At 37.4% G+C, this 24,851-nt stretch overlaps 1 protein-coding gene across 1 annotated transcript in view; it reads right to left on the bottom strand.

The window, feature by feature from the left end:
• CDH2 (cadherin 2) overlaps positions 1-24,851 on the bottom strand; it is a 114,290-nt gene that overhangs the window by 22,056 nt on the left and 67,383 nt on the right. The window contains exons 4-12 of the mRNA XM_031612901.2: positions 16,299-16,525; positions 14,311-14,457; positions 13,545-13,700; positions 11,693-11,837; positions 10,466-10,638; positions 5,766-5,903; positions 5,206-5,391; positions 2,748-3,004; positions 1,158-1,300 (exon numbers count right to left, since the gene is read on the bottom strand). Coding sequence (XP_031468761.1) covers positions 1,158-1,300; positions 2,748-3,004; positions 5,206-5,391; positions 5,766-5,903; positions 10,466-10,638; positions 11,693-11,837; positions 13,545-13,700; positions 14,311-14,457; positions 16,299-16,525 — 1,572 coding nt within the window. The remainder of the gene's footprint in view (positions 1-1,157; positions 1,301-2,747; positions 3,005-5,205; positions 5,392-5,765; positions 5,904-10,465; positions 10,639-11,692; positions 11,838-13,544; positions 13,701-14,310; positions 14,458-16,298; positions 16,526-24,851) is intronic.

Here is a 24,851-nt window from a genome sequence, read left to right on the forward strand (position 1 = left end):
AAATCTTAACAGCACTTTTCAATTACCATGCACATGTTTTGGTATTGTGTCTAGAATCCAAGCTAGTCTAACGCTGTCAGTATTCCTGCAAACACACAAATAATCATGTCGTCTGCCTTTTGAATAACTGTCCTACCTAGCAAAATTCAACACAACTGCAGATTCACAGGTGAGGGGGACTCAATCACTTTACTTGAACAAATAGGTAGGCTCATTTTTCAGAGAAGTCCACATCAAATGCTTCAGACAAAAACACGTAGAATTTGCTGGAGAAATTCTTTATTAACTTGGAAGACTTACTATCATCCTTCATCACATGCATGATATTTAAATTCTTTCTAATACTTACTTTTAGCATGTGGATTCATACTTCTAGACACTTGTTATCTATACTGAACGTGTGATGCTTCCTTAAACCTTGCTAAAGTCACACATTTATGAGAACATGTAGCACTGAATTTCTCAGTATAATTAGCAATAGTTCTCATTCCTCCTGCTGTACCCAATAAAATCTCCTTCCAATTCCATTTAATTTTACTCTCCAGAACAGGGCCAAAAGGATAGAAATAGCTGACCTAGCTTTGTTATACTGTACCAGTTTGCATAATTTTACCATTTGTCTTCTCTCCAAAGTAAACAGCCTCAGCTTTCCCCTCCAATGTGAGAATACTACTAAATACACCTGTCCATTTTTCCAGTACCGACTACAAACAGCACAACATCCTAGCCACTCTCACAGGGCTAATTTCTGAGCAGAGATCTTCATTAACAAACGGCCAAAGAAAAAAACACTTTTCCTCTGCACTACTGCAGTCAGAATATGGAAAAATACAATCCATGACCCCCCCTTCAACGAGCTACTTCCCACAAAGTCATCAGCTACTCCTGCTGTGAATCCAACTCAGCCTCGTGCAATCTTGTGCAGACTTTTTCAGTTTTCTGTAAGCTTGACTGACATAACAAAACCAATTCTCTTCTCTGAACTTGTTCACTTATTTTTCAGCTGTTTCACAACTAGATAGAAACTACATGGAGCCTGATACTAATCCAGACTTCTGACTGGATATATCCCAAGCATATCTTGTTTTCTGCCCAGTATAAAATAGAATCACATAGAAGAAAGCTTTTTGAAAAAAAAATACAATGTTGATACATACCATTATCAGAGGCAAGAAAAGTTGCATTATACATATTGTTTTGCACATATATCGATTCTCTGTCCAAAACAGCTGTGGTTGTTATTTGTCCATTAACAGGGTCAATTTTTAGCCAATTTGCAGGATCCGAAAGTTTTGAGTACCTGTGTATTTTAACACAAGATGTGCTATTTATTTACCAACAAAAATATTGACAATAAACATAACGTACGTACTTGAATTTGTATTCTGAACACATTTTTGTAATTTGGAGTCAACATTTTATAAAGCTTCCATTTGTTAAGCTTTGTCACTAGAATTCATGAAGACACATATTCAAGAATCTCAACATAGGACTGTTCTAAAGTGCCCTGCCATGCATTTTATCACATTACTTGATAATGTGATAAACAACATAATATATACCTTCAGACTCAAAATACTTCACTAAGGATCCCTCTTGCTTGCTCTATACCTACATTACCTACTTGCTCTATACATACATTAGCATTGACGATACTAACTTTCCTACTTTTAAAACTGTGATAACATGAAAGATGGAGAGAAGTAACAATGTACAAAGAGCTGTTAACAGCAATAAATTATTCTCATGCTTTCAGTATCACTTAAACTTAATTTTCTAAAGAGGCAATGGTTTTAATGAATGTTTCTCATGTTCATTTGAAAAAAAGAGCATCTTTCAAAACCATCCTTCAATCTATCAAATTTGGCCTTTGACATTAATCAAGTGAAAGCCATCTTAGCTCATTAAAAATGCATATATCCTGAGAGTCTTATCATGATGTCTACAATGCTTACATCCAGAAAAAATCATCCTACCAGTTACTGCTAACCAATGTTAAGTGAAAATAAAATTTCAAGAACCTTGGAACCTCTCTGAAAGCTAGAAAGAAGTCTTGGAGTTTCCTCTCTAAGCTAAAAAGCTGTTGGATAAACTAGGAAAGTGAGTCCTGACCCAAGGCTAATCAATCAGCTTTAGTTTTGTAGTCATTAGCCACTTTCTGAATGAGGCATATGTTTAAAATTTCCATGATTTTGCTTTATACTCCCCACTTTTCTAATTTAGATCATCTTTTAGACTTCAAGCGAATTGTGAACAAATTACAATCGTAGCTATCAGCACAAGAATTTACAGATAGGCAACAATAGTACTGCAAATTGTTGGTGAATAAATGAGAAGAAAACTCCTCAAGATTCGGTCCACTAGCATGGTTTAGATACAGCATCAAAACTGCTAGTTTATTTAAATTGCAAAAGCCTTAGTTCATACAAGCATGTGACTGTTCTGACTGAACTCACTGGGATGCCAAATGTACTTTAACACAGGTGCGTACCTTCACTGTACCTTGATGAAGATAGCATTAGAATTTGATCCTATTTACAGACCTATGAACACTAGTCAGGTTATCTTTTCTTCACAGCCAAAAATCCATTTAGACAGTGCTGCTAAAAAGCTACAGAAGGTATTGCTATAGATATGGGTTGTGGTAAATAGAATCACTTCACAGCACAGTTTCTATGCTCCTCACATGCTCTAAAAAACATATATCGCGTTGTATTGTTAAGTAACTGTTAAATGTTTATACAGACCTTAGAGAGGTTTGCTGCATGTAACGATCTGGGTCCCGAGCAGTGAAAGTTGTCAACATGCTACCAGCAAGTAGCCCTTCTTCTTGACGTACAAGCTTGGGGTTTGGAACAAAATATGGACTCTCATTCACATCAATAACCGTAATGGACACTGTTGCTGTTGACTGAGGAGGATGCTGAATCCCCTTAGCCAAAGGCACTTGATTTTCCGCAGCCACAGTAAGTACAAACATCCTGTTGGTCTCAAAGTCAATGGGCTGGGAAAAGAAAAGAGTGGGAAATGTTAACATTTACTCACAACAGTGTTGGACATGAAAAACATTTTTACTTTTAAGCAGATTTTCAAAGTAATACTTATGCTGGTTTTCTGAAAAACGAGGAAAAAGCTGAAAAGGAATACAACCAACGTAATACCTCAACACATAGCTGGGTTGGGGTTTTGCTTATCAGCAGTAGCACTTGTAAGGTTAGAACAGCTTGAAACCTTAGCATTTCTTGGATTTTACTTGCTTGAGTACTGCCGTTACTTACAACTGAAGAAACAAATAGTTTCATCAGAAGATGACAGAGGGAGTCCCAGCTTGTGGCACTCATTTAAGCAGATATGCCCTGAGAGGAGCTCTCCAGTGGAGAGACTTTCACTATCATAACACAGAAAGGCAAGTGTCCTATAAACAAGATCACAACCATACCTAGCCCCTAGATCATGGATTCCTATGTCCTTGTATTTTACTAGAAAGACTGTAATCCCAGCTAACCCCATTGCTGATATCCCTACTGCTCCATTTTCAGAGTTCCGATACCCCATAGTCTGGGGACTTCCTCACTGAGCCAGGAGTCCAGTTTAAGGAGTAGAGACAGTCTGAAGCTAGAGTTCCTTTGTTGTGCTGCACATGGCTGAGGCATTTCTTAAGACCTGATTCTCACTAGTGCTACGCACTGACCTGCCTGCACTAACTCTAGACTTACTAAGGCAACTGGCACCTGACAGCATGAAGTCAATCAAGAGACAACCCAATCTTCATTACAAGTTGACAGATCAATTCACTGCATTGCAAACAACCCTGTGTCTGGGTTCTTACAGAAGTGCTGCTGGTCAGACTGCAGAACTGCAATTCACCACCGTAAGCTGAATTTTCTATGCTGTTTAAGAGCTTCTGATTTCAGATAATACATCTGACCCCCTTCTGAACAGACCCATCATTCCCTTTCATTTGTAGGAATAAGTTCTTTTTCCAAATGCAGCTCCCACATGCTGCTATTTTGTTGTTAAACCAGGTCAGACATGGCAAAACACTGAGACACCAGCAATAGAGGGGACACAGATTTATTTTAACAAATTCTCAGTGAGCAAAGCTATGTCAAATACATTAGAGACTTGCATGCTCCCGGCTGCTTCTCTTTTGTTACTTTGGTTTAATCTAAGTAATTTTTCAGATTCACTTTTCCAGAGGTTTCTAGTTTTATGCTATTCTTAGATCTGAGAAAGATACGCATGTGTCTAATTACAAAGCACAGACATGCAATACTTGCTTGAAGACTGTAATATAACAATTGGTACCTCTGGGGAAGTACAGTTATAGAACAGAGAGTTATAAAAAAAAACCAACACCACCCCAGTGTGGAGTTTTGTACAGCTAGAGTGATATCTTTTTCTCACCTAAATACTGAGATGATTAAAAAAGGAAAAAGAATTAGAAAAGAGAATGAATGTTTTAATTTCCAAATGGGAACACTGGCATCTTACACTTGACTTTATAACTGGATGGGCCAAAAGCAGAACAGGCCAGCTCAGAGGTTACACTTATCAGAGAGTCATGAGGAAAGGTGGCTACTGCTTGTCAGGCTTAATTATAGAATCACACTGTTATTATCACTTTAAGTAAGTCAACCCTCAACACGGAGCAGTGTTGGATATGGAATGAAGATAGACAGGTTATTCCATAAAAGGTATTTAAATGAGGTTTTAAAAATAGCCAGTCTTTATAAGTCTCTTGTAGAAGTAGCCTCCCACCTATCACTTTTTCCTCTCTGGTTGTGACTTGACTGTTTAAACTGTACCTGTTCCTTAACGGGAACGTGTTGACATAATACCAGCAGACAACAAGCATTACTACTAATGGATGCCAGGAGGTAGGAAGCTGTTTCACGAGACTAGCAATGAATGCTAAGCAAACACTTTTTTCCAGACTAATTCCTATATTTTGGTAAATAAAGCTTCAAAATCTGTCATTTTCAACTATCTTACCTGCCTTTTACAATTGATCACTTAGAATACTACTTAGAGCATAAGCAAGGAAACATTCCAGAAGATGAACGGCTTACTTCCCCAAGATAGACAGTGCACATTCATTTTACTTTCAAGACTTGTGCTGGCCTCAGGAGTTCACATTTATTCTCAGTGTTCTCCCACTTATTCCATCTCTCTTTAATTCACTGAATTGTAGGCATCTCTTACCTTGACAACAGTTACCAACCCATCATTGCTATTTGGATCGGTCAGGATAGTAAATTGGCCTGTCGGGTCTCCCCCCGTCATTTGGTACCTTGCATTCCACGCAGGCGTGTGTGGCTGATCTTTATCTGTTACTGTTAGGTTAGCTACTATGACATCCACTCTGTTTTCTGGTACTTCACCATAAAACTGCAAAAAGAACAAAGACTGTCATCATACTCGCAAACGCATACAAGAGTTGTACAAGTAGTCCACAGGCTGGCATCCACTTTGTTTGGTACTGGAGCATCTCTCTCATCACTGGAGCCCTGACAACTTATCTAACAAAGTTCACCTGAGGCCAACCAGAAAGCGGACAGTTCAATTCCCTAATCTACTTTTGCTTTGAGTCTAAGGAGAATACCATATCTAAGGTATTTACTATATCCTGCATGTATTTAAGTCCTACCTGCTAATAAGCTATTCAATAAGTAATAAACATTCACCATCTGTGAGCATGATGAGAAAAGTGGGGAATAGTTATAAATATGCACATCCTTCCATTAGTCCTACCCTGTACTTACAGTCATAGCAGTGAACTCTGGAGGATTGTCATTGACATCTGTCACAGTGATGACAGCAGTTGCTGTGTTTGAAAGACCATATGTTGGGTTTCCTTCCATGTCCGTAGCTTGAATTATTAATGTATATTGTTGTACTTTCTAAAACACAAAATGACATCAACATAAGTTTTAGACAAAACTAACATTACTGTAGGACAGCAGGTGTTTCCAAAATTACACGTCGCTAAACACTGAGCTCATCGTACTGTTTATTCTAGTTAGCATCACTTGAAATGACAGAAGCAAAGTTTGTACCACAAAAATAATGCACCAAGTTGCATTCAACTGTGTTGAACCACCGCTTGACTTTCCAAATACCACTAATATAACCACAGACTGCCTACTTCCTATTTGCAAAATTGAAAACAGGCAGTTAATGCTATTATCACAGGTTTAGAAACACTTTTTTTTTTTAAATGAGAAAAAAAAAGAAAAAAAAAGAAAAAGAAACAGCACAGTTTATACTATGACACAGTTAAGTCCTCAAAAGCATTTGAGAGGGCTGAGCCAAGGTACATCCGTTGGCTAAGCCACCATAACGGTCAGGCCTAAGTATACAAGGGTAGTTGCAACTTCTTGCCATTGCTATGGAAACAAACGGTGTCAGGGCTTACTGAGACCAGTGGGGGCAGCTGGAAGAAGGGGGAGGCAGCTACCCAGCAAACTACTTCCATAAATGTTAAACACTCTGGAGAAGATGGCTGCTGCCTCCTCCCTCGCGTGGTGTTACTCGGGCTCTGTGAGCCAGGGAGCCATGCTCTCCGGCAGGCCTGGAGGGAGGCCAGTGTTCCCAAGCACAGCTTCTTTTCTCTGTAAAAGAAATGCCCTGCTGGGAGCTGGCCTCTGACTGGTTGGCTTTATAACACGCAGCTGACACGGTTGTAGTTAAAAATAAGAATAAAGAAATAAAATTAGAAACTCTGACACAACGCTGCTTGGAAGTTGCTTTTAACTCATCCATAGTTTCTACCATAAAAACAGTGCGTATACTTTATTGTTTTTCAGTTTCAAATTTAGTTCAGAGAGAGCGAGGTAGGTGCTATCATCATAAATTCAATTCTTTAAAAAAGAAAACTCGAACATAAGAAGTTACTGTTACTTTGAAACATCAATTTCATGAACAGTTTGCCAACACAGCCAAAATCTTTGTAGCAAAATAAAAATACTTTAAAAAAGCATAATTTTCCACTTGGTAATATCATTTCTCCCATTACTTAAAAACTGAGCTTTGTGACAGATTATTGCTCGTGTAAATAGCTTAGGAAATAGAATTACTGACACAAAAATGAGTAAGGACAATGACACTGATGATATCCTTTTTTTTTTTTTTTTTTTGCAACGCAATGCTAGAAATGCACACTTCTATTCTGCAAATACAAGCTACTGAATATAAAGTTTTAAAACAAATGTATTCATCTTTATGTGACACTGAAGATAATTTATGCTCATGTCCTCTTTCACAAAGGAACTCCTACAAGACACTGTCTATTATTGCATAAGCATCCCATGGGTCTTTTTTAAACAAAACCAATACTAATCTTATTTATAGAGAAATGTAATATATACATTCAATAACACACCCATATTATACACATTCTGCTTTGGAAAATATACTTGCAAAGTGACCTTCGTAAGTCTTAAGTAAACATCCTAAAGGTTTCATTTACGACACCAACACGAGAAACAGTCAGAAGGGAATCAAAGAAATACTTTTGGTGCTTTCATCCAGGAAAAAATATACTTTACTTATAGTGAAGCAATAAAATCTAGAGCAGTATTGAAGTAAATCTTGCAGCCAGATGATTCTGAGTTATTGAAACAGCAGGTGCTTCTGATTCATCTGGGTCTTAGCACATTGATCCCAAGCAGCAAATTTCATTAAGGAAACTCCATTATTATTACACGGAGACTCAACTTTCACACAATCTTCTTATTTAATTCCAACAGAAGAAGCGCATGGGAAATTCTCTTCAAAATGCCCCAAAAGTCAGCAGTTATGTGAGTTCTTTTCCTGTCTGTCCTTCTCTCACCCCTTTCCAGCACTCAGATACGTGAGATCAACTGCTGGGGAATGAAACTTCAGGAAAATCAGCATGCGCACAACTTTTACAAGCATGGGGAAAATAAGGGAGGTTGCTCTCCTCGTTTTACTGAGAGTTGAGAAGCAGCCAGGAGTAAGCCGTTGAGCATGTGTCAGCAGCCTGCACAGAAACTTTGCAGCAACGCATCTGAAAACGAGCTGGCAGCTTCAAGAAAGAACACAGACCTCATCAGGTCAAATCTTTCCACTTCAACACAGGCCAAATAAAAAAGAGCACTTCACTGAATTAACCTCACGTGAGACAGGAATGCCTGTGTGTAAATTTAAGTATCCTGCCTGACTTCTGTACCTCCAGCCGCAGAAAGGCAGATGTTTTAATGTTGAAGCAGATTCTTCCACAGCAGTAGTGGAAGAAATGAGAACAGCTGGAGCTCATGAAAAAGCATCTTCTGGGGAACAAGTGAAAGATTCCTTCTGCCCGTAGCTGAGTACTTAAGCAATTCTCCCTTCCTGTGCACGTTCATGTGGACAATGCATTGCCTGTATTTAACCTAAAATGCCCCAGCAGATTATTCAAAGTTAATATCATGCTACTTCTGTTAGCCCTGGAGAGTTCAGACAGTTGGACTACATGATCTTTCAAGGTCCTTTTCAACTGAACTATTTTATTAGGAATGCTATCAGGGGGACCACCTTTTTTTTTTTTTTTTTTTTTTTTAATGCCTTCAACACTTATGCTCGTGTAAGAATTTAAAAGTGTCCTCAGTATTTAGTGAGCCCAATTAGAATTTCACAAAGGGTATCAAGATTCAAAGAAAAGAGAAGACTGTGGTAGCCCAGAGGAGGCTCACAGACACCACCTCTGCAGTGAAGTCCAAGTACAACAGCATTCCCCAGAGCACTGTAAGAAGCCCTGCTTGATTCAGATCTGGCTTTTGAGAATCCTGACTGTTTTAATTAAATTGACTCTCATGAAACTCAGGAAATGAAGGAAGCAAAGCAATAGCTTGGGAAGGAAACCAATTTATCTCATATTAGTCTAATTTAATATTTCAATGCTTTAAAATTAATCATTAATATTCAACATGCGCAATAAATGTTTATAAATACGCATTTGGGTATCAGTACAGTGATCCTCTGGGAAAACTGACAGCAAATGACAAGTCTTCTTCCAAAGTTATATGAGCATCAAAGCTGCAAAGACTGCTGGTTTCTTCCAAGTTAAATCACAGTAAAGCTAGTCACTAAGCAATAAAACTCTGAGTTATCTCTATGTGTTTACCTGCCAAAAGGTAAAAAGCGTACCTGTCAAAGATGACCAGGGGATTTTAAAAACAAGAGCAGAGCCACCCATCATTCTTTTAGCACTGCAATATTATAAGGTTCAGGTTTTTTTTCCTTTTCTTAATTCCAGTCTCATAAAAAACAACTTTAACAGAAGAAATATTAATAAAACTTTTTTAAAAAAATTAGCCACAATATCTGTTTGTCTGTCTAGCTTTTCAAAGCTTCTGATAGCCACTTTAAAACTGCCAAGTGCAGTCAAATATTAATATCCAATCAAGAGCACCCTTTTGCTCTCCATTTTGAATAAGTATAAGCAAACAGCTAAAAGCTGAACTTCACATTTAATTAAAAAAGTATTTCAGATTCAATATGCTAAAATGAGGTTAGTAAAACCAAAACTGAAAACAAGATACGTTCAGTTAAAATTTGCTTGGATTTTATAGTTTCTTTATGAAATAACCTGTCGTCTCTTGTGAAGTCTGAGCTAGTTCAAAAAGTCGTTAGCCCATGTAACACATCTGAACTGAAGAGGGAAATATTTTCACCTCACAGCTTGGTAAACCAGAGCAAAGGACTTGGCACCTTCTCTCTCCAGTGGAGGGCTTAGTAAAGAACTGTCTGGACAGCATGGCATTTGTCCAGGACGTGGCAGGTAGCTACTGACGGAATTTTTTTCTAAAGTTTTCAAATGTGTGATCAGATTTTTAAGACCTACTTTTCTCTATACAGTTTCCACAACAGACTTCTTTATTTCTTAGAGACGTGTACAATTCAAATTTTATCATCAGTCATGCTTTTCCTGGTTTATTTTAATCAGCAAAGTTCAGATCAGGGCATTACTGCAATTTAGCAACACAGAATCTAGAAGATTTAAAATATTTACCACCTCTCTGTGAAGAGCTAGGAAGAAGAGCAGGGAGGATAGAAGCTCCTCTCCTGAGCTTCCAAGATTAATAAAACAGAAAGCCAATTCTATTTTCCATCTACTCTCTGCTTACAGAACTCAGCAAGAGGAGAGGGTTGGAGCTGAGGAAAGTCTTCCATTTCAGCACCCAAGTTGAGCACCTGAAACCTCGTCTGCATCATCCTGATTTAGAGTGTACCCATTCCTTAAAAGCACATACAAATTGTCTGTGGTTAATTTCCTTCCATGTAGTCATTTTCTCTTTTTTAGCTTTGTATACTCTGGGCCTAGAGTAATGACTAGTGTCAACAGAATGATGAAAGGAAGAAAGAGTGGGAAAGGGGGTGAAATACTTGCAATTACTCACAAAAATTGTGCATTTTCACAACACTCAACACAACCACTCTACAATATCAAGATCTGCCATACCTCTCTGTCAAGCCCAGCTGCTACAGTAATAATATCACCAGTCTCATTGTTGATTGTAAACATGTTGGGAGAGGGACTGCTTGGTGCCTGTGACAAGATTCTGTATCTCAGCATCCCATTCTGTGCATTGGGATCATCAGCATCTATGGCAGTAACAGTCATCACATAGGTTCCTAGCAGCAGGATAAATAATTGATGTTATATAAACAGTTTACTCAGATTACCCAAGATCACTTACAAGCAACGGTCAAAGTATATATTTCTTTTGGTAAACTCTACACATTCCTTCTCTTTCTCAAAACAAACTGATTAAACCCAAGATTCACCAGCAGGGTAATTAAAATACATAACAGGAGATAAAAATACTTTCTGTTTATAAAATATCAGGTTTGCTTAGAACTGAAGAAGCTCCATAAACAGTGAAATCTTACAGTTCTGCCATAAATAACATTTCTGTAACAACATAGTTTCCCAATGTTAAGATAAAAATATTATTAATTGGGCCAAAGAAAATATACTTGATTTTCAGAATTGGTGCACATAATGATAGTGATTGAAAATGAATGTAAGTAATACTTTTTCAAAGGTCTTTGAGATGCACGTTCTTTCCATCTCAATGCCAAGTCAACACTGCAAAGTGAGAAAATCTATTCCTTTTGCTAGCCTTTTTAAAAATTTCGTTTTGCACTATGGACAAATTAAGGAAGCCATTTCAGCCATAGTGCAAATGTAAACATGAGCTGATTAGAATTTTAATGAGATGTGAACAACATTTAGAGTTTTCTCAAGAATTCAAATGCAAATGTTTGATTTCAAATCCCAGTTTCCGAGCCTCTGAGAATCAGAGCTGGAACTGAATCTGCTGGTGTGCGAGACGTCTCTTATATCCTCAGTTGTCAAGTAAATGAGCAGCAATTGCTACTATGAACATAACTGGAAGAACTGTAACATTTTAAATAGGATTTTCAAAAACAGGAACCTAATCATAATCTTAAATCCTCCTCTGTTTTAGTTTATGTAATAGTTTCCTTCTTTGACATACTAAAAAGAGTTAAAAATGAGGTGAAAGAGTAAGACAGTACCCGAGATTTCACTCATTACATTTATAAGACACCCTTGAAAATGTTAGAAGGTATGAAGATACACCCTTTATCATCTTTTCAAAACATAACTGTGTAACTTTCTCCTTCCCCCACCTCCTCTCTGCTCAGAAAGCCCATATATTACCTGGCTTTGATCCTTCAGGGACTGTCCCATTCCAAACCTGATGCAGGAACTCAGGTCTGTTATCATTCATGTCAATGACGTTAATCACAATATCAATAGGATTTTCCACCTGGTTTCCATTTACATCCACTGCATGTGCTCTCAGCTACAAAAATTATCGTGAAATATTAGAATTTGCAAAACACAGTCACGAGTAGATACTAATAATGGTGACACAATGATTCAGGCCAGACATATTTAGATCAGTGCAGTCTGTCAGCTTCCACTGCTCCCCCACACCGATCGTTTAAGTTTTCAGGTTGATAACTGGTATCTGAACTATTTAGAAGTTATATACTACTTTGATTTGTTGAAAATTCTTTTGAATCATATAATTTTGATTAATACCAATGCCAGCTGTCAAATATAATTCTCTTCTTAATAATGATCATTAAAAATCAGTCTCCAAAAGCATGCATATTTATATTAAAGGGATGAAAAATTTAAAAAGATAGACCTCATTAACAATTCAAAGGGAATAAATGCTGGCATCACTTTCAAACACTCTTAGCTGATATTATGGATATTGAACAGACATGAATGCATAGAAAAAGCGTAGAGAATATATTTGTAATACACGATAAAGGTAACCAAGGCAAAGTTTGTGATAAATCACTGTCAACAAACACAATAAAATGCCAGACTAAAATTAAGCTGAAGTTTACAGACCAAACATCTTTGAAACTGAAACTGTTACATTTAATGTCCTGGTTGTCAAAAAAGGCTAACTACCTTTGACAGTCAGGCTTACCTAAATAAACTTAAATTGGACAGAAAAAAAAAAAATGGGGGAACATGGTTGTTTTTGAAAATATAAACCTATGTATCTAGGCCATAACCTGGCAATTGCTATGCAAAAAGAAAAAAACATCCTGCTAAAGCCCATTAGGTATCTATCTACTGGCTGCAAACCTACTAGAAAAGAGCAAGAAGCCATGATTAACTCACTACTCTGAAAATGGCTCATACAGATGTAAATTCTTATGTCAATAAATCTTAAATTGCCAAATTTTCAGTAAAACCTCATAGATGCTGGAACCATTTGTCCTTGCAAGAGCCAGGTTCCAGACACAAATGCCATCTGCTATGTCCTCCATTCAGGAGTAGCACTCAAATAGATTTCAAGAGAGCCAGACAAGGAGTGTTTTAATCAACAGCATGCTGGAAGTTCTCTCTAAGAGCTGAGTGAGTGTAGTAAAAATTTCAACCAGGCCTTTCAACAGCAGCGAAAATTCTAGGCCAAAGTTTGGTCTCCCTCCTTCCTTCAAAGCCTTCTTTTGGACTAAAACTGGAACCAATGGTCTACTCTGTCAATTCCTTTAGAGCAAAGAATATCATTTTCATAAGCTGGCAGACTGATTTACAATTCCATTAAAATGCTTAGACTTGCCCCGAAAATGAAAATTGGTACGTTATTCTTCCCATCCATTTCTCAAATCACAGCTGCTGCAATTCTAATAGCAGTCTTGTCTTAATTTAAGTTGCTGAATTAAAAGTAAACTTTTGAAAAATATGCAATAGTGGAGACTGTGATCAATGGCCTGCATTTGAAATATAAACTACAGTAACCATATTTCAATCTTTTAAAATTACTTTATATAAATACATTTAATCACTGTTTATGTCTGTTAATGCATTTAAGCTGCTTAGGCATAGTAAGAGTTAGCCTCAGTAAGTACAATAAATATAAATCTGCTACAGACTCTTCAAATCATATCTCATAGAAAACTAAATGCCGGCTGCTCAAGTCATGTTTGAAGCAGATGTTAATCTTCAATTTGATAATCTGATTTATGGTAAATTAAACTCTTACATGAAAAGAAGCAATCTGCTCCCGATCTAAAGGCTTTGTCACAGACAGCTGTCCTGAGATGGGGTTGATGATGAAGATTCCTGTTGGAGGTTGGTCAGCTCCTGGGCCAGTCACACTGTACCGTAGCGAAAGGCTTTTATCACGATCAGATCTAATCTGTGCGTCAAAAAGATAATGTTTACATTAGCTACAAACAACCAGTAGATGTAACTGCTGCTGTGATGGTTAGTATAAAGACTGAGGTTTTCAGTCACACTCTTTCACTTGTCATAAAGCGAGTTAATAAAATTCCAGGAACATAAAATTATCTCTGATTACTTTTTGTAACAATCATGACCGTGGATGGAAGGTCTCCTGCACTGGACTCTCAGCATTGTGATGCAGAGTCCTGCAAAGGAACCAACGTCCTTAACCCTATCACATCCCTCTTCCTCCTGCCTCCTGGTACAGTCTTCCTCCTGTAAACTCCTGCACATCTCCCAGTGGAGAACTCCTCTGTAGGTTAACCAGAGCATTCTGAACCTGCAGAGATTCTCCTTAACAGGGAGGAAGTTGTCACAGTACTTACCACCAGAAATAAAATCACCTTATTCCAGTACAGGAGCATGGGGACAACTTAAAAATAAATCAGTAATATAGGAATAAATAGCAATCAGCCCAAAAGACCTCGATGAACATCTGGATTGCAAACAAAACATCGTTCACATGAAGTCTCTCCAAGAACACTTTAAGGACACTGAAATCATATTTCTATTAACTTCCTTACCCTAACTAATTCTTGAGGAAAAGGGCCTCTGGAATTTTCTGGTAGGTTGATTGGAGGGATAACCCAGTCTCTCTTCTGTCTCTTCAGATGGCTGCTGTCCTTATACTGTTGCCATGGAAATATGATGTCTTCAATTTTCTTTTGGTCCTTTCCCAGGTACATGGTAAAATTATGCATGTGTTAGGAAACGTTATAAAATACTTTGGATACAATTTCATAATTGACTGAATAGCTGTCTTTCCGCTGTGTTATTTACATTAACAGATGAGTACAAAAATAGCCAAATGTTATTTACAACTGTATGAGAAAAACTCCTTTTCTTTCCTCCTTATTCATGTCAGAAGAGAAATGAAATCATAAGCCATTTATAACATGGCACTACTGTGTAAACTATCCTCCACTTTCAGGAAAGTAGTTAATATTTTGCAGAATTTAATAGTATGCCTTTATGTATTTCTCATTAGCTGGAACTTCAGTCCAGGTAATGTGTTACTGTATATTAAATTTAGATCTGGGTGTTCTAAAATATAATTTGAGTTTCAAGAGAAGTTTAATACATACTGGTAAGGAATGTCTCAAATATTTATGACCCTATTAAATCCCATCGAATTAATGCTGTAATTATTTTAAACCTATGTCAGCCATGATGGATGCTGTAGATGACCCACTTTACACGTTGGGCATTAATCTCTGCTGGGTGTCAACATTCTTTTCCCATTCCCTTCTACAGCCGCAGTCATTTCAGCCTTTGGAAGCCAGCACACACATACCCATGCTAGCTTGCTTAAGGGTGGAGACAGTGAGACAAAAACATTTTCAAAATCTTTTAGGAGAAAAATCTCTTTCCTCTCCCCATCCCTTCCCTTAGTCATTAATCTAATCAAATGTGTCACGGACTAAAAACAGATGTCCAACTGAAGGCCAGATTCCACTACTCTATATTCTACTTATGTTAGAGATGCCTGAACTGCATCTGTGGAAGGAACAGGGCATGCTGTTGCGTATCTAAGCATATGCCCTTTTACAGACTTTTTTGGACAAAACAACAATATTTCCTTGTTTAAAAACATGCCTTAAAAGGTTTAAAAGCAATCTGCAAACAGAAAAAACAAAACAAAACAAACACACCCTGAAAGTTACAGAGCTTTGATTTCCTAAATGTTCTCAGCAAAAATATCTTGCATAATCACACCATCCATTTTGAAATTATGCCTAAATCTTTAATGTATATCCATAACAGATATACTAATGCAGGAATAAATTTTGTTCCTTGTTTGTAAATTAATCAGCTTATAAGAGAAGAAACACCAAGCAGCAAGTAATAATACAGAGCAGACCTAATACTGATTTCCTAAAGTAAATATATTATGTTATTCAGATATCGCTAGGTGTGATTTCTGGTACAGCACAGTACATGATTTATCCTATGGCAGCTTCCAGCAGAGGGAGACTATCTTCCTTACCAAGTAGAGTTGGCATCATGAATAATTTACAGCTTCCAATTTGATTATGAGGGGACAAGACAAAGCCAATATTCCCTGCCAGAAATGCTTTCCTACTACTGCTGCAAAATACAGCTCCCATCTAATAAACTTGACTGATGCATACTAGCACAGATTTGTTTATTTTGTGGTTATATTTAACTGCTTGGATAAATACCGCAATACTTTCAAGCAATTTAAAATAAAGAAATGACCATGTCCGACTTAAGTTTAGGTATAAATCTCAAACTATACAAACAAAAAGCTCAAACATAAATGAATCCTACATATTTAAACAGATATGCCTTTTCCATGCCTTAGCAAAGCTACAGAATAACAACAGAGAAGCTCTTTTAAGGCTCCAGCTTTACAATTATTCATGCAGTATTTGCCCATTTAGTAAAATACCTCATGGAGAGGTGCATGACAGCCAGAATTAAAGACCTGTTTTTAAGCTTGTTTCTGGACAGATGCTTATACATACAGCATTTATAGTTACTGTTTTACCTTTTCTGAGGCCCCTGTGAATGCTGGTTCAGGGGTTAGCTTCACCTTCATTTGCCATTCTTCCTGAGTTTCCTTGTCTTGAGCAGACACTACAAACTCTGTGGGCTCTGCTGAAAGTTGAAAGCTTCTCTCTGCATATACTACACCATCTTCACCTACTCTGAAATCTTCTGGCTCACTGCTTCCAAAGTATATTTTTCGGTTTTCATCACAGCTTTGAAACCTCACTATAAAACACAAAGTGAAGAACAAAAAATTAGAAGCAGTAAGTTTGAAAACTATGTGATATAAAATGCATTGAGAACAAATACTCAAAATAAGGAATATCTGTAGGGATTTGCACCTCAAGCTTCAAGAAAATATTCAGTCAAGTCAAAATCATAATACGCTCAGAAACACCCAGTGAATTTAATTATGCTACAACCGTAATCACAAACACAACTGTGCTTACAGTGCCTTCTCCGCTATTGATGGTAAATCAAAAACCCTGAAGTCAGTTATGAGATTAACTTCTATGCCTTCCTCAATCCATGATTCAGCTGTATTATCTCTATACGTCACTTATGAGCTCTGGGCTTAATTTTCCTCCCTCATTCCTCACCTGTAAGACAGAATCAGCAGTAAATACTTACCTTATAGAGAAAATACAAGTTACAAACTCAATATTTATCTTTTTTCTTTTTTTTTTTTTTTTTAAAGCTGCTTCATATGCATCCATATATCCACTTAAGAGTATAACCCTTTTTAATCTAATTCTCCCTCAGCCTTGATTCATTTTGTGCCATCTCAATTATGCTCACTGGAACAAGAACTCAGTAAAACCAACTGTGCAAGGTACTGATGGGAAACGCACAAAACAGGCTGCTGTTTTCTTTACCCAGTTGCTTTCACTACTGCTTATCTTCCAGATTACTGCGAATAATAGTAGGTAAAAAATGAAAGTGTGACTTTAAAACCAATGATCGTTCTTTAATGCTTTCAAAGAATTGTGAAATATTTGATTGTATGGGCAACAGAAGTTCAAAACATCATTATGAAGGTTGTGTTGAAATGCACATAGTGAAGATGAAGATAAAATGAGGCTTTATGCCTCATTTCAGTTATTGGACTTTTTTATATTGTGCTAAACCATGCACAAACTATTTAGCTTCAAAACCTAAAGGTCTCTCTCAAGAAAAATCACTACTAAATGTCATGCATCATATGCTTTCTTCTGTAATGCACTGGTTACAGGAAGGTACTGAGAAGAAGAATCGTATCTTTTCCCATTTAAACTTCAAGGACCGAGATGATGTTCAGATGACATTCAAAATTTGTTTCTTTACTTCACCCTTTCAATTATCTGGAATCTCCCACTTGGCCTCTCCTGACAGAAAAGACTTCACAAAATACTTATTTAAAAGGGTCTATCATGCATATCAGTGTGATGAAGTACAGTGCTCCTCAAAATAAAAGATAAAACATCAATGTTCCCAGTATTAAGCTTACTGGCTTGTGCTCTTTCCAGATGGCTCACGTGGCTTAAAGGCTTCCTTTGGGAAATGCCACTGTCATCCTAGGGAGAATATGAGACCCTGTACAAAGCACAGAAGGCAGGAAGAACACATCTCCCTGGGTGAAGGCTGTGGCCTCATCACTAGGACTTCTCATGTGGCTCCTTGTAAATGCTGCCTTAGGCCTTCACCATGAGCAGTGGGACTGTTTCACTACAATTCTAATAAATACTTGGCCTCTAAGACCTGGAAAACATAACGGAGTCAAAAAAAACACCCAAAAACAGAAGAGTGAGCAACATAACCCGTAGCTCTGTGCCTTTGCTGGCCTCTAATCTCAGCTACCACTGCTCTCTCTGAACCTGCTCTTCAAAAGAGTGCCCTGACCAAAAAGGCAAAAGACAGGCTGATTCACCTCTGGCGCCTCTCAAGTCTCATTTCTAAAAACTACCAAGTGCAAAAGAAAATTAATATTAATCCAAACTTTGATCATTACTAGTTTTAAAAAGGGGAAATTTAAAAGGAATATTACAGTCATTATAATCTGAAAGACTAAGATACCATGACATTTTATAAAAACTTATTTCCCAACACACAGAAATGTAATATATTCAATGTTTTATGCATATCATAAGATTCTGAGAAAATCCCTTTCCTTTTACAGCATCTTTGTAAAAATTTATAAAATCGTCAGTGCTTTGTTAGAATTACTCTCCCTTTGCAAGGAACACATTAACAAATTACACTCAACTATAACCATCCATAATTGAATTACCTTGACAGAGTACAAGTTGTACAGTAGTGACTCTCTCCACAACTGTACGGTTATCATTCTTAAATTCGATTTAGATCCCTCTACTTCATTTTTCAATATTCAACTGGTATGAACAAAGAGGGACTGCTGACTGTAGGTATTTAATCTAAGGATGGTGGGTTTTTTTGCAAAAATGCTACAGGAACTTTTTTCAATGAGAGTAACACCACTATTTACATCAATCATGTTCTAACAATGACAATGAATCACAGAATGGCCTGGGTTGAAAAGGACCACAATGATCACAGAGTTTCAACCCCCCTGCTATGTGCAGGGTCACCAACCACCAGACCAGGCTGCCCAGAGCCACATCCAGCCTGGCCCTGAATGCCTCCAGGGATGGGGCATCCACAACCTCCTTGGGCAACCTGTTCCAATGTATCACCACCTCTGTGTGAAAAACTTCCTCCTAATATCTAACTTAAATCTTCCCTGTCTTTAAAACCATTCCCCCTTGTCCTATCACTATCCACCTCGTAAACAGCCGTTCTCCCTCCTTTTTGTACGCTCTCTTCATGTACTGGAAGGTCACAATAAGGTCTCCTGGGAGCCTTCTCTTCTCCTAGCTAATTAAGCCCAGTTCCCTCAGCTTTTTTTCACAGGAGATATGAAGGGAGATATGTTTTCCAAAAGTTCCATTCTGTTGATAAATCAATCATATGGATCCCTTTTAATTTAAAAACAAGGTTAACCACATATATTATAGAGCATTTAGTCACTTTATTTGCAATGAAAATAGCAATCAAATATCTTTTTTTTTTCTACTTCATTAGTTTCCTACTACTCTGAGAAACTTTTCCAGTACAAAACAAAGAGTATTATATTCATTATTAAAAAAAAGAGAGAACCAGTCTCTGTAACATTATTAAAGGAACACATATAGCACTGCGCTGCGCTATTAAAGCAAGCCCTCAAGTCAACACTCTTTTGCATGGAAGCAATTAAAATATATGTTTAAATTTGTAGTGTACAAAGTCTTGAGAACTAAACATGCAAATTCATTTAAAGTGCCAGAGTTACACCACTTTTACTCCTGTCTAATGGGATGAATGATTCATGCTATCTGTTAAAACATTTCTAACCTCATGTACCTTACTAGTAGTCTTTAAATTACTTTGGTTTTTATTCTCTCAGAGAGGACTCTTTCTTCAGCTACTCACACTGGTTTGCACTCTTTTAGCAATTCCCTTCTGCTCCCTTCATCTTAGGCAAAAAACAGCAAAGTTATCTGACCTAGGGACCGAATACAGTCTGAAACAATGGCCTATTACTAAAATCAGTTTTCCACGAAAATATTCACGTACAGTCTACTAATAGAGACTTTTTGTTACTTGTATTAATCCCGAGACAGCTGTGTTGAGTTTGCCATTCAAATTTTTGTACTTTGAAAGTATCTAGTTCACTTCTGGATAAGATTCAGATACATAAAAACAACAACAACAACAACAAAATAATGTGTTTCATTTTGATGATATACTGGAGCAACATTACTTGTCTTGGATGTTATTCTCAATGCCTAAGCATCAACATCAAGGCTTACTTATTGGACATCATGAAAACTGCAATAAATTCTAAGCACTAGTTAATACAGTTAAAAGTATGCATCATAAAATGGAAAAAAAAAACCCAGGTATATTTAACTTCAAGATCACTGTTCAACAGATAAGTAAGATAAGAAAGTGGCTTACATAAGACCACCTACCAGATACCACTTTTGACAGTATGAAAAACTGTACAGAAACATTCTGCTTGAAGTATCAAGCTAGCTGCAGGCTTAACAACTGAATACTAACCTCTTCAAGAAGGCTATTAAGAAGAATTCCTATTCTCTCCTGCAAGGAGAGAAATCAGAGAAAACTATGCTAAATATATATACATATATTTTTAATTACACCTCTATAAATTAGTCATTTATTCAGATTGGCTACTTCTGTACCTGTAAGGTGATCTATCAGTCCTACTTACAGAATGCAGATGCTCATATTTCAGTTTATGGTTTGCCAAAGTGGCATCTGAAATACCCATGAGACACTCTACTACAATTATAGATAACCTTCAAGTACATATAAAGCCAGAGAAGTGTATTTTTTCTAATGTATCTTGGTGGGCCATTATAATTGCAAAGAACTGAACTACTTGCCAACTTGCTTCTTCCTTCAATGATAGCACTTCTAAAGTATGTCTGATTATTAAACCTTCACGAGCTTAGCTTAAAAACATTATTTTTGGTTTTTTGACACATGGGTGGCCTGTAGCCATCAGGAAAATGTCTTGACTTTACCTGTAAGCTAAGAAAATTAGATGCAGAAGCTACTGATGCAAAATAAACACGGAATATAATCAAGTTATTTTAGACAATGGCATTTTCCTAACTGAATTATAATTGAATTTGTCATTATATCCCTCAGAGATACTTCAATTCACTAGCACTGTTTCTAATACGTTCTTCCATTCTGTTTTCTAATCCCCTTTTCCTTTGTCCTTTTACAGTCATGCACAGTACTTCATCCTATTCTCCATGTCATCCAGAAAAATCTCAAAAAGTGACTCCTTTTGAGCCTTTTTGGAGTAACCGGCCTGTAACATTTCCAAAGAAAGCTTGCCTGTCAAAAGGCAGCTGCTTACCACTTTCTGAGAGCAAGTCTGCTTATTCAGTAATTGCTTCTGAAAATCTCTAATTCTGTGCTGAACACTGCACTATGCTCTGCCACCTTCACTCACAGTGAGCAGAAGGCTGCTTCCATGGAAGACATGTTCCAAGTTTTGCTACTTACTAAGGGCCAAATTTGGTCTATATGCTTCTAATTCCTATTTTCACTTGACTTCACAAGCTTTTCAACCTGGTTCCAAGTGGAAGCCTGGCTAGGAAACTTGCAAAAAGGAAAGAAACAAACAGAGAAAAGTTTCAACTGAAATGAAACTGGAGATAAATTAATTTACCAATTTTAAATGTTTTATGATCTGACTCTTAGTAGCTTAACTTTCCACATTTTCATGTTATACTGTTTGCTTAATCACCTGTCTATTCAGTTAGGAAAACAATAATTAAAAGGAAAAATGATTTGCAACAGTTGTGGTTTAATTTGCAAGAGTTGTGGTTTAATTCATACAGTATACACTTATTTCATTAACTGCAAGCATTTTCAATGGAGTGATCTGTGGCAGGCATAAGGTAAAGCTTACTATTAATATATGACTTTGTTATTAGTTATAGTACATAATACATGCTAATAAATATATATAATGGTATATATATAGTATGTATAATATATGGCAGTAAGATGCTTGTCGTAAGTCATGTACTGCAGAAAAACTGTAAAATTGCGTGAGAAGTTATACAAGATGCTGTACAATACACTGGTAAAAATAATTTGTGCTGGTTATTGCAGCAAATGCTCTTTCAGGACATTTTCCTCCCCTACTCCACTCCCCAGGCTAGTACTTCTAGACTGAAGAATATGCATACTTCCTAAAGTAATATACTTTCAAAGCAATCTGGTAGTCTACACAATGGTGATTTCTGCAAACCCTATTTCTTCAACACTATTTTTCATTCTTGATTTGTGTAATTGCATTGTGAGGATGTTATTAATATTATTTTTGCAAGTCTTGCATTGCAAGGTGCAAATGGGAAATGTTGGCCAGAGGCCTGCTTCCTCATTAACCCAACCAACTCAAAAACTAGGGTCTGGTTTTGAAGTATTTTCTTTCACAGGTAGCTGTCACAAAACTGCCCAGTTCCTACATTTGTAGTGAAAGGCATGCACAGTTCTTTAACAAAATGCCATCCAGTTCCCAGTTCCCATAATCCTTTGTTTACAGAACAAAGTTGTAACTGGCATGCCAGAATGAAAATAGGGATAATGTTCTTTCTATTCGATAGAAATGCCTCTGCAAGCTTTTCAGAACAGGAATACCAGACATCAGCAAAACACAGAGCTGGTATCTCAAACAGAGTCCAAATTATATCTAATTCACTGACCCTTTTCATTTCTTGCCTCTACCACTCACTGACACAAAGATCATCTGCGTTTTGACACCCCTTTTGTCCTCATTTTAGGGAAAAAAAATGCAGAAAAAGAGGATAAGCATCTTTGGGGAGGGGAAGTCCTTCTACTTCGACAACTGCTTTTGTTTTAAAGCACAAAAAGGTTTCTTTCTCTTTCCCTCCACTCTTTTTCACTTAATGCAGTTTTGCTATAGACAAGCCTGTAGGGCCCCTGCAGAGTTCTGCTCCAGCTTCTTCCTAAAGGATGCTAGCTGAAAGAGAACTTGGTAATAAATGTCATTCTTGTACTCTGGAGTATGCAGTGCACCTTTAATACTTCCCCAAGTATACCATTCTACACAGTAATAAAAAGAAGGATTAAATGCTAATCTCTTATACCCATAATGCATCAACAGACTATACCTTCTAAAATCCAATTTGGTAATTAAAAAATATCTCCTGAACAGCCAGACTGGGAAACTAAAGGGAAAGTACTGTCTTTAGAGATAGCTAGAAGAACACAGCTTCAAAATTCAGGCACTTAGCACAAACCTATTTTTACTTCTATTCATTTTTATGTGACCTTAAGCAGCATAAGAAATAAATACCTACAATTATGGTGTAGCAATTACAGGGCAGTTTTATTGCTACAGTAATGACTTAAATATCTAGTATAAACTAGGTAAGCAGCATTACTTTTAGTTTGCCTTCAGAAAACACAGAAAAGGATTTTACTTTTTTTTTTCCTCCTCTTTAACAATAGGGAGAGACACTTTTGTACATTCTTTTTGCCAACTGCTCCTGGACAAAACTCTTTCTAGGCTTCAAATTTCACTTTCTTACTGTCTCTTTCTTTTTCACTCCTCCTCCAGTCTCTCGTTGTTTTCTTGAATACTGAAACTCACTTTCTTATCATTACTTTGTTGCCTGATGCTCTCCTTTTTCCTGCCTCCTCATAAAGCTGTGCTCCCCATGGAGGTGCACAGGTGCTGAAGCTTAACTCATTTCATGCTGACAGCCCAGCCTTCCAGCACACTGAGGGCAGAAAGAGGCTGTCACTGGAGGGCTGCCTTTAAGAAATAAACTAAATAAAAACACAGGCTCCTGGTTCAGTAGAGAGCTAGAACATGCTGATATATCAAACAGGCACATGATTTCAAATGAGCTGATGATCTGTTTCATCCATTCAACAGGTCAGCAGTTTTCATAGCTGTCTTAAGCTCCCACACTTAATAGGGGTTTAAAAGCCAACAGGAGACAAGTATGCATATATCACAGTTAGGGTATTTTTCACTACTACCGTGAAAAGAAGCAAAATCAAATTAGAGTCTTTTCCCCTTTAATTATTGGGCTGCCCTAGCAGCAATGAATGTTGTATTTGCAAAGAATTACATCAAACAAAAATTCTCAGCTCTGACAAAATGGCTGTGATTCAGAGAGTGCTCCCACTTCCAATGCAAAAACATTCTTAGAAACAGATGTGGGGGCATTTATTATTTGGTACTCTGATGAGAACTCTGGCTATCACCCACTGCTTAGTAGCACATTTTGCAGTTCTTTGCAGGTGGCTCAAGGCACACAGGGGCACACAGTTACGTGGATGCACTTCTCAGATGCACTGGGCTGTGAGAGATGCAACAAGTGGAAGGTGGGATAGTTTTCCCAAAGCTGCTTTTCACCTTTGCAAGTGCTGCACTTTCTCTCATCTCCTCTCTTCCTGTATAGTTAGTCAATGGCTCTGGTGTCACTTGGCATTCCCAACTGCTGAGAGAGCGCATGAGCAAAACACACCACTGTCCTCAGAGTCACCTGGAGGTGGCCTGGCCCCCTGCTCTGGGTGGTCCTGCTGGAACAGAGGATGGGCCAGATAGACCCAGAGAGCCCTACCAGCCTCCTTTCATTCCAAGACTCCTTGATAATACATGTCTACCCACTACTTAACAAAGACAAAATGGTTTAAAAGCATCCTACTTGCTTCAATACTGTGCCGTAACAACAAAAAAAGGGCAGGAAACTGACAGTTACCAAATGGGATAGAAGAAAGGCAGGGACAGCCTAGCAGCCTGCTAACATACTGATGTTTCAGATAGCAATAAAAAAAAAAAAATCACAAATCCCAGGGATTATACTATCACTAGATCATGTCCAGTAGGCCTCAGGGAGAAAACGAGTTGCCACAGCAGCTTACTGTTACCTAGTCAGACCTGGGGATTTATTATTATTACTACTAATAATAAACACAGATATCTGACCTTAAA

Source organism: Phasianus colchicus, chromosome 3 (genome assembly GCF_987193195.1).
Source record: "Phasianus colchicus chromosome 3, bPhaCol1.hap1.1, whole genome shotgun sequence".
NCBI classification, from domain to species: domain Eukaryota; kingdom Metazoa; phylum Chordata; class Aves; order Galliformes; family Phasianidae; genus Phasianus; species Phasianus colchicus.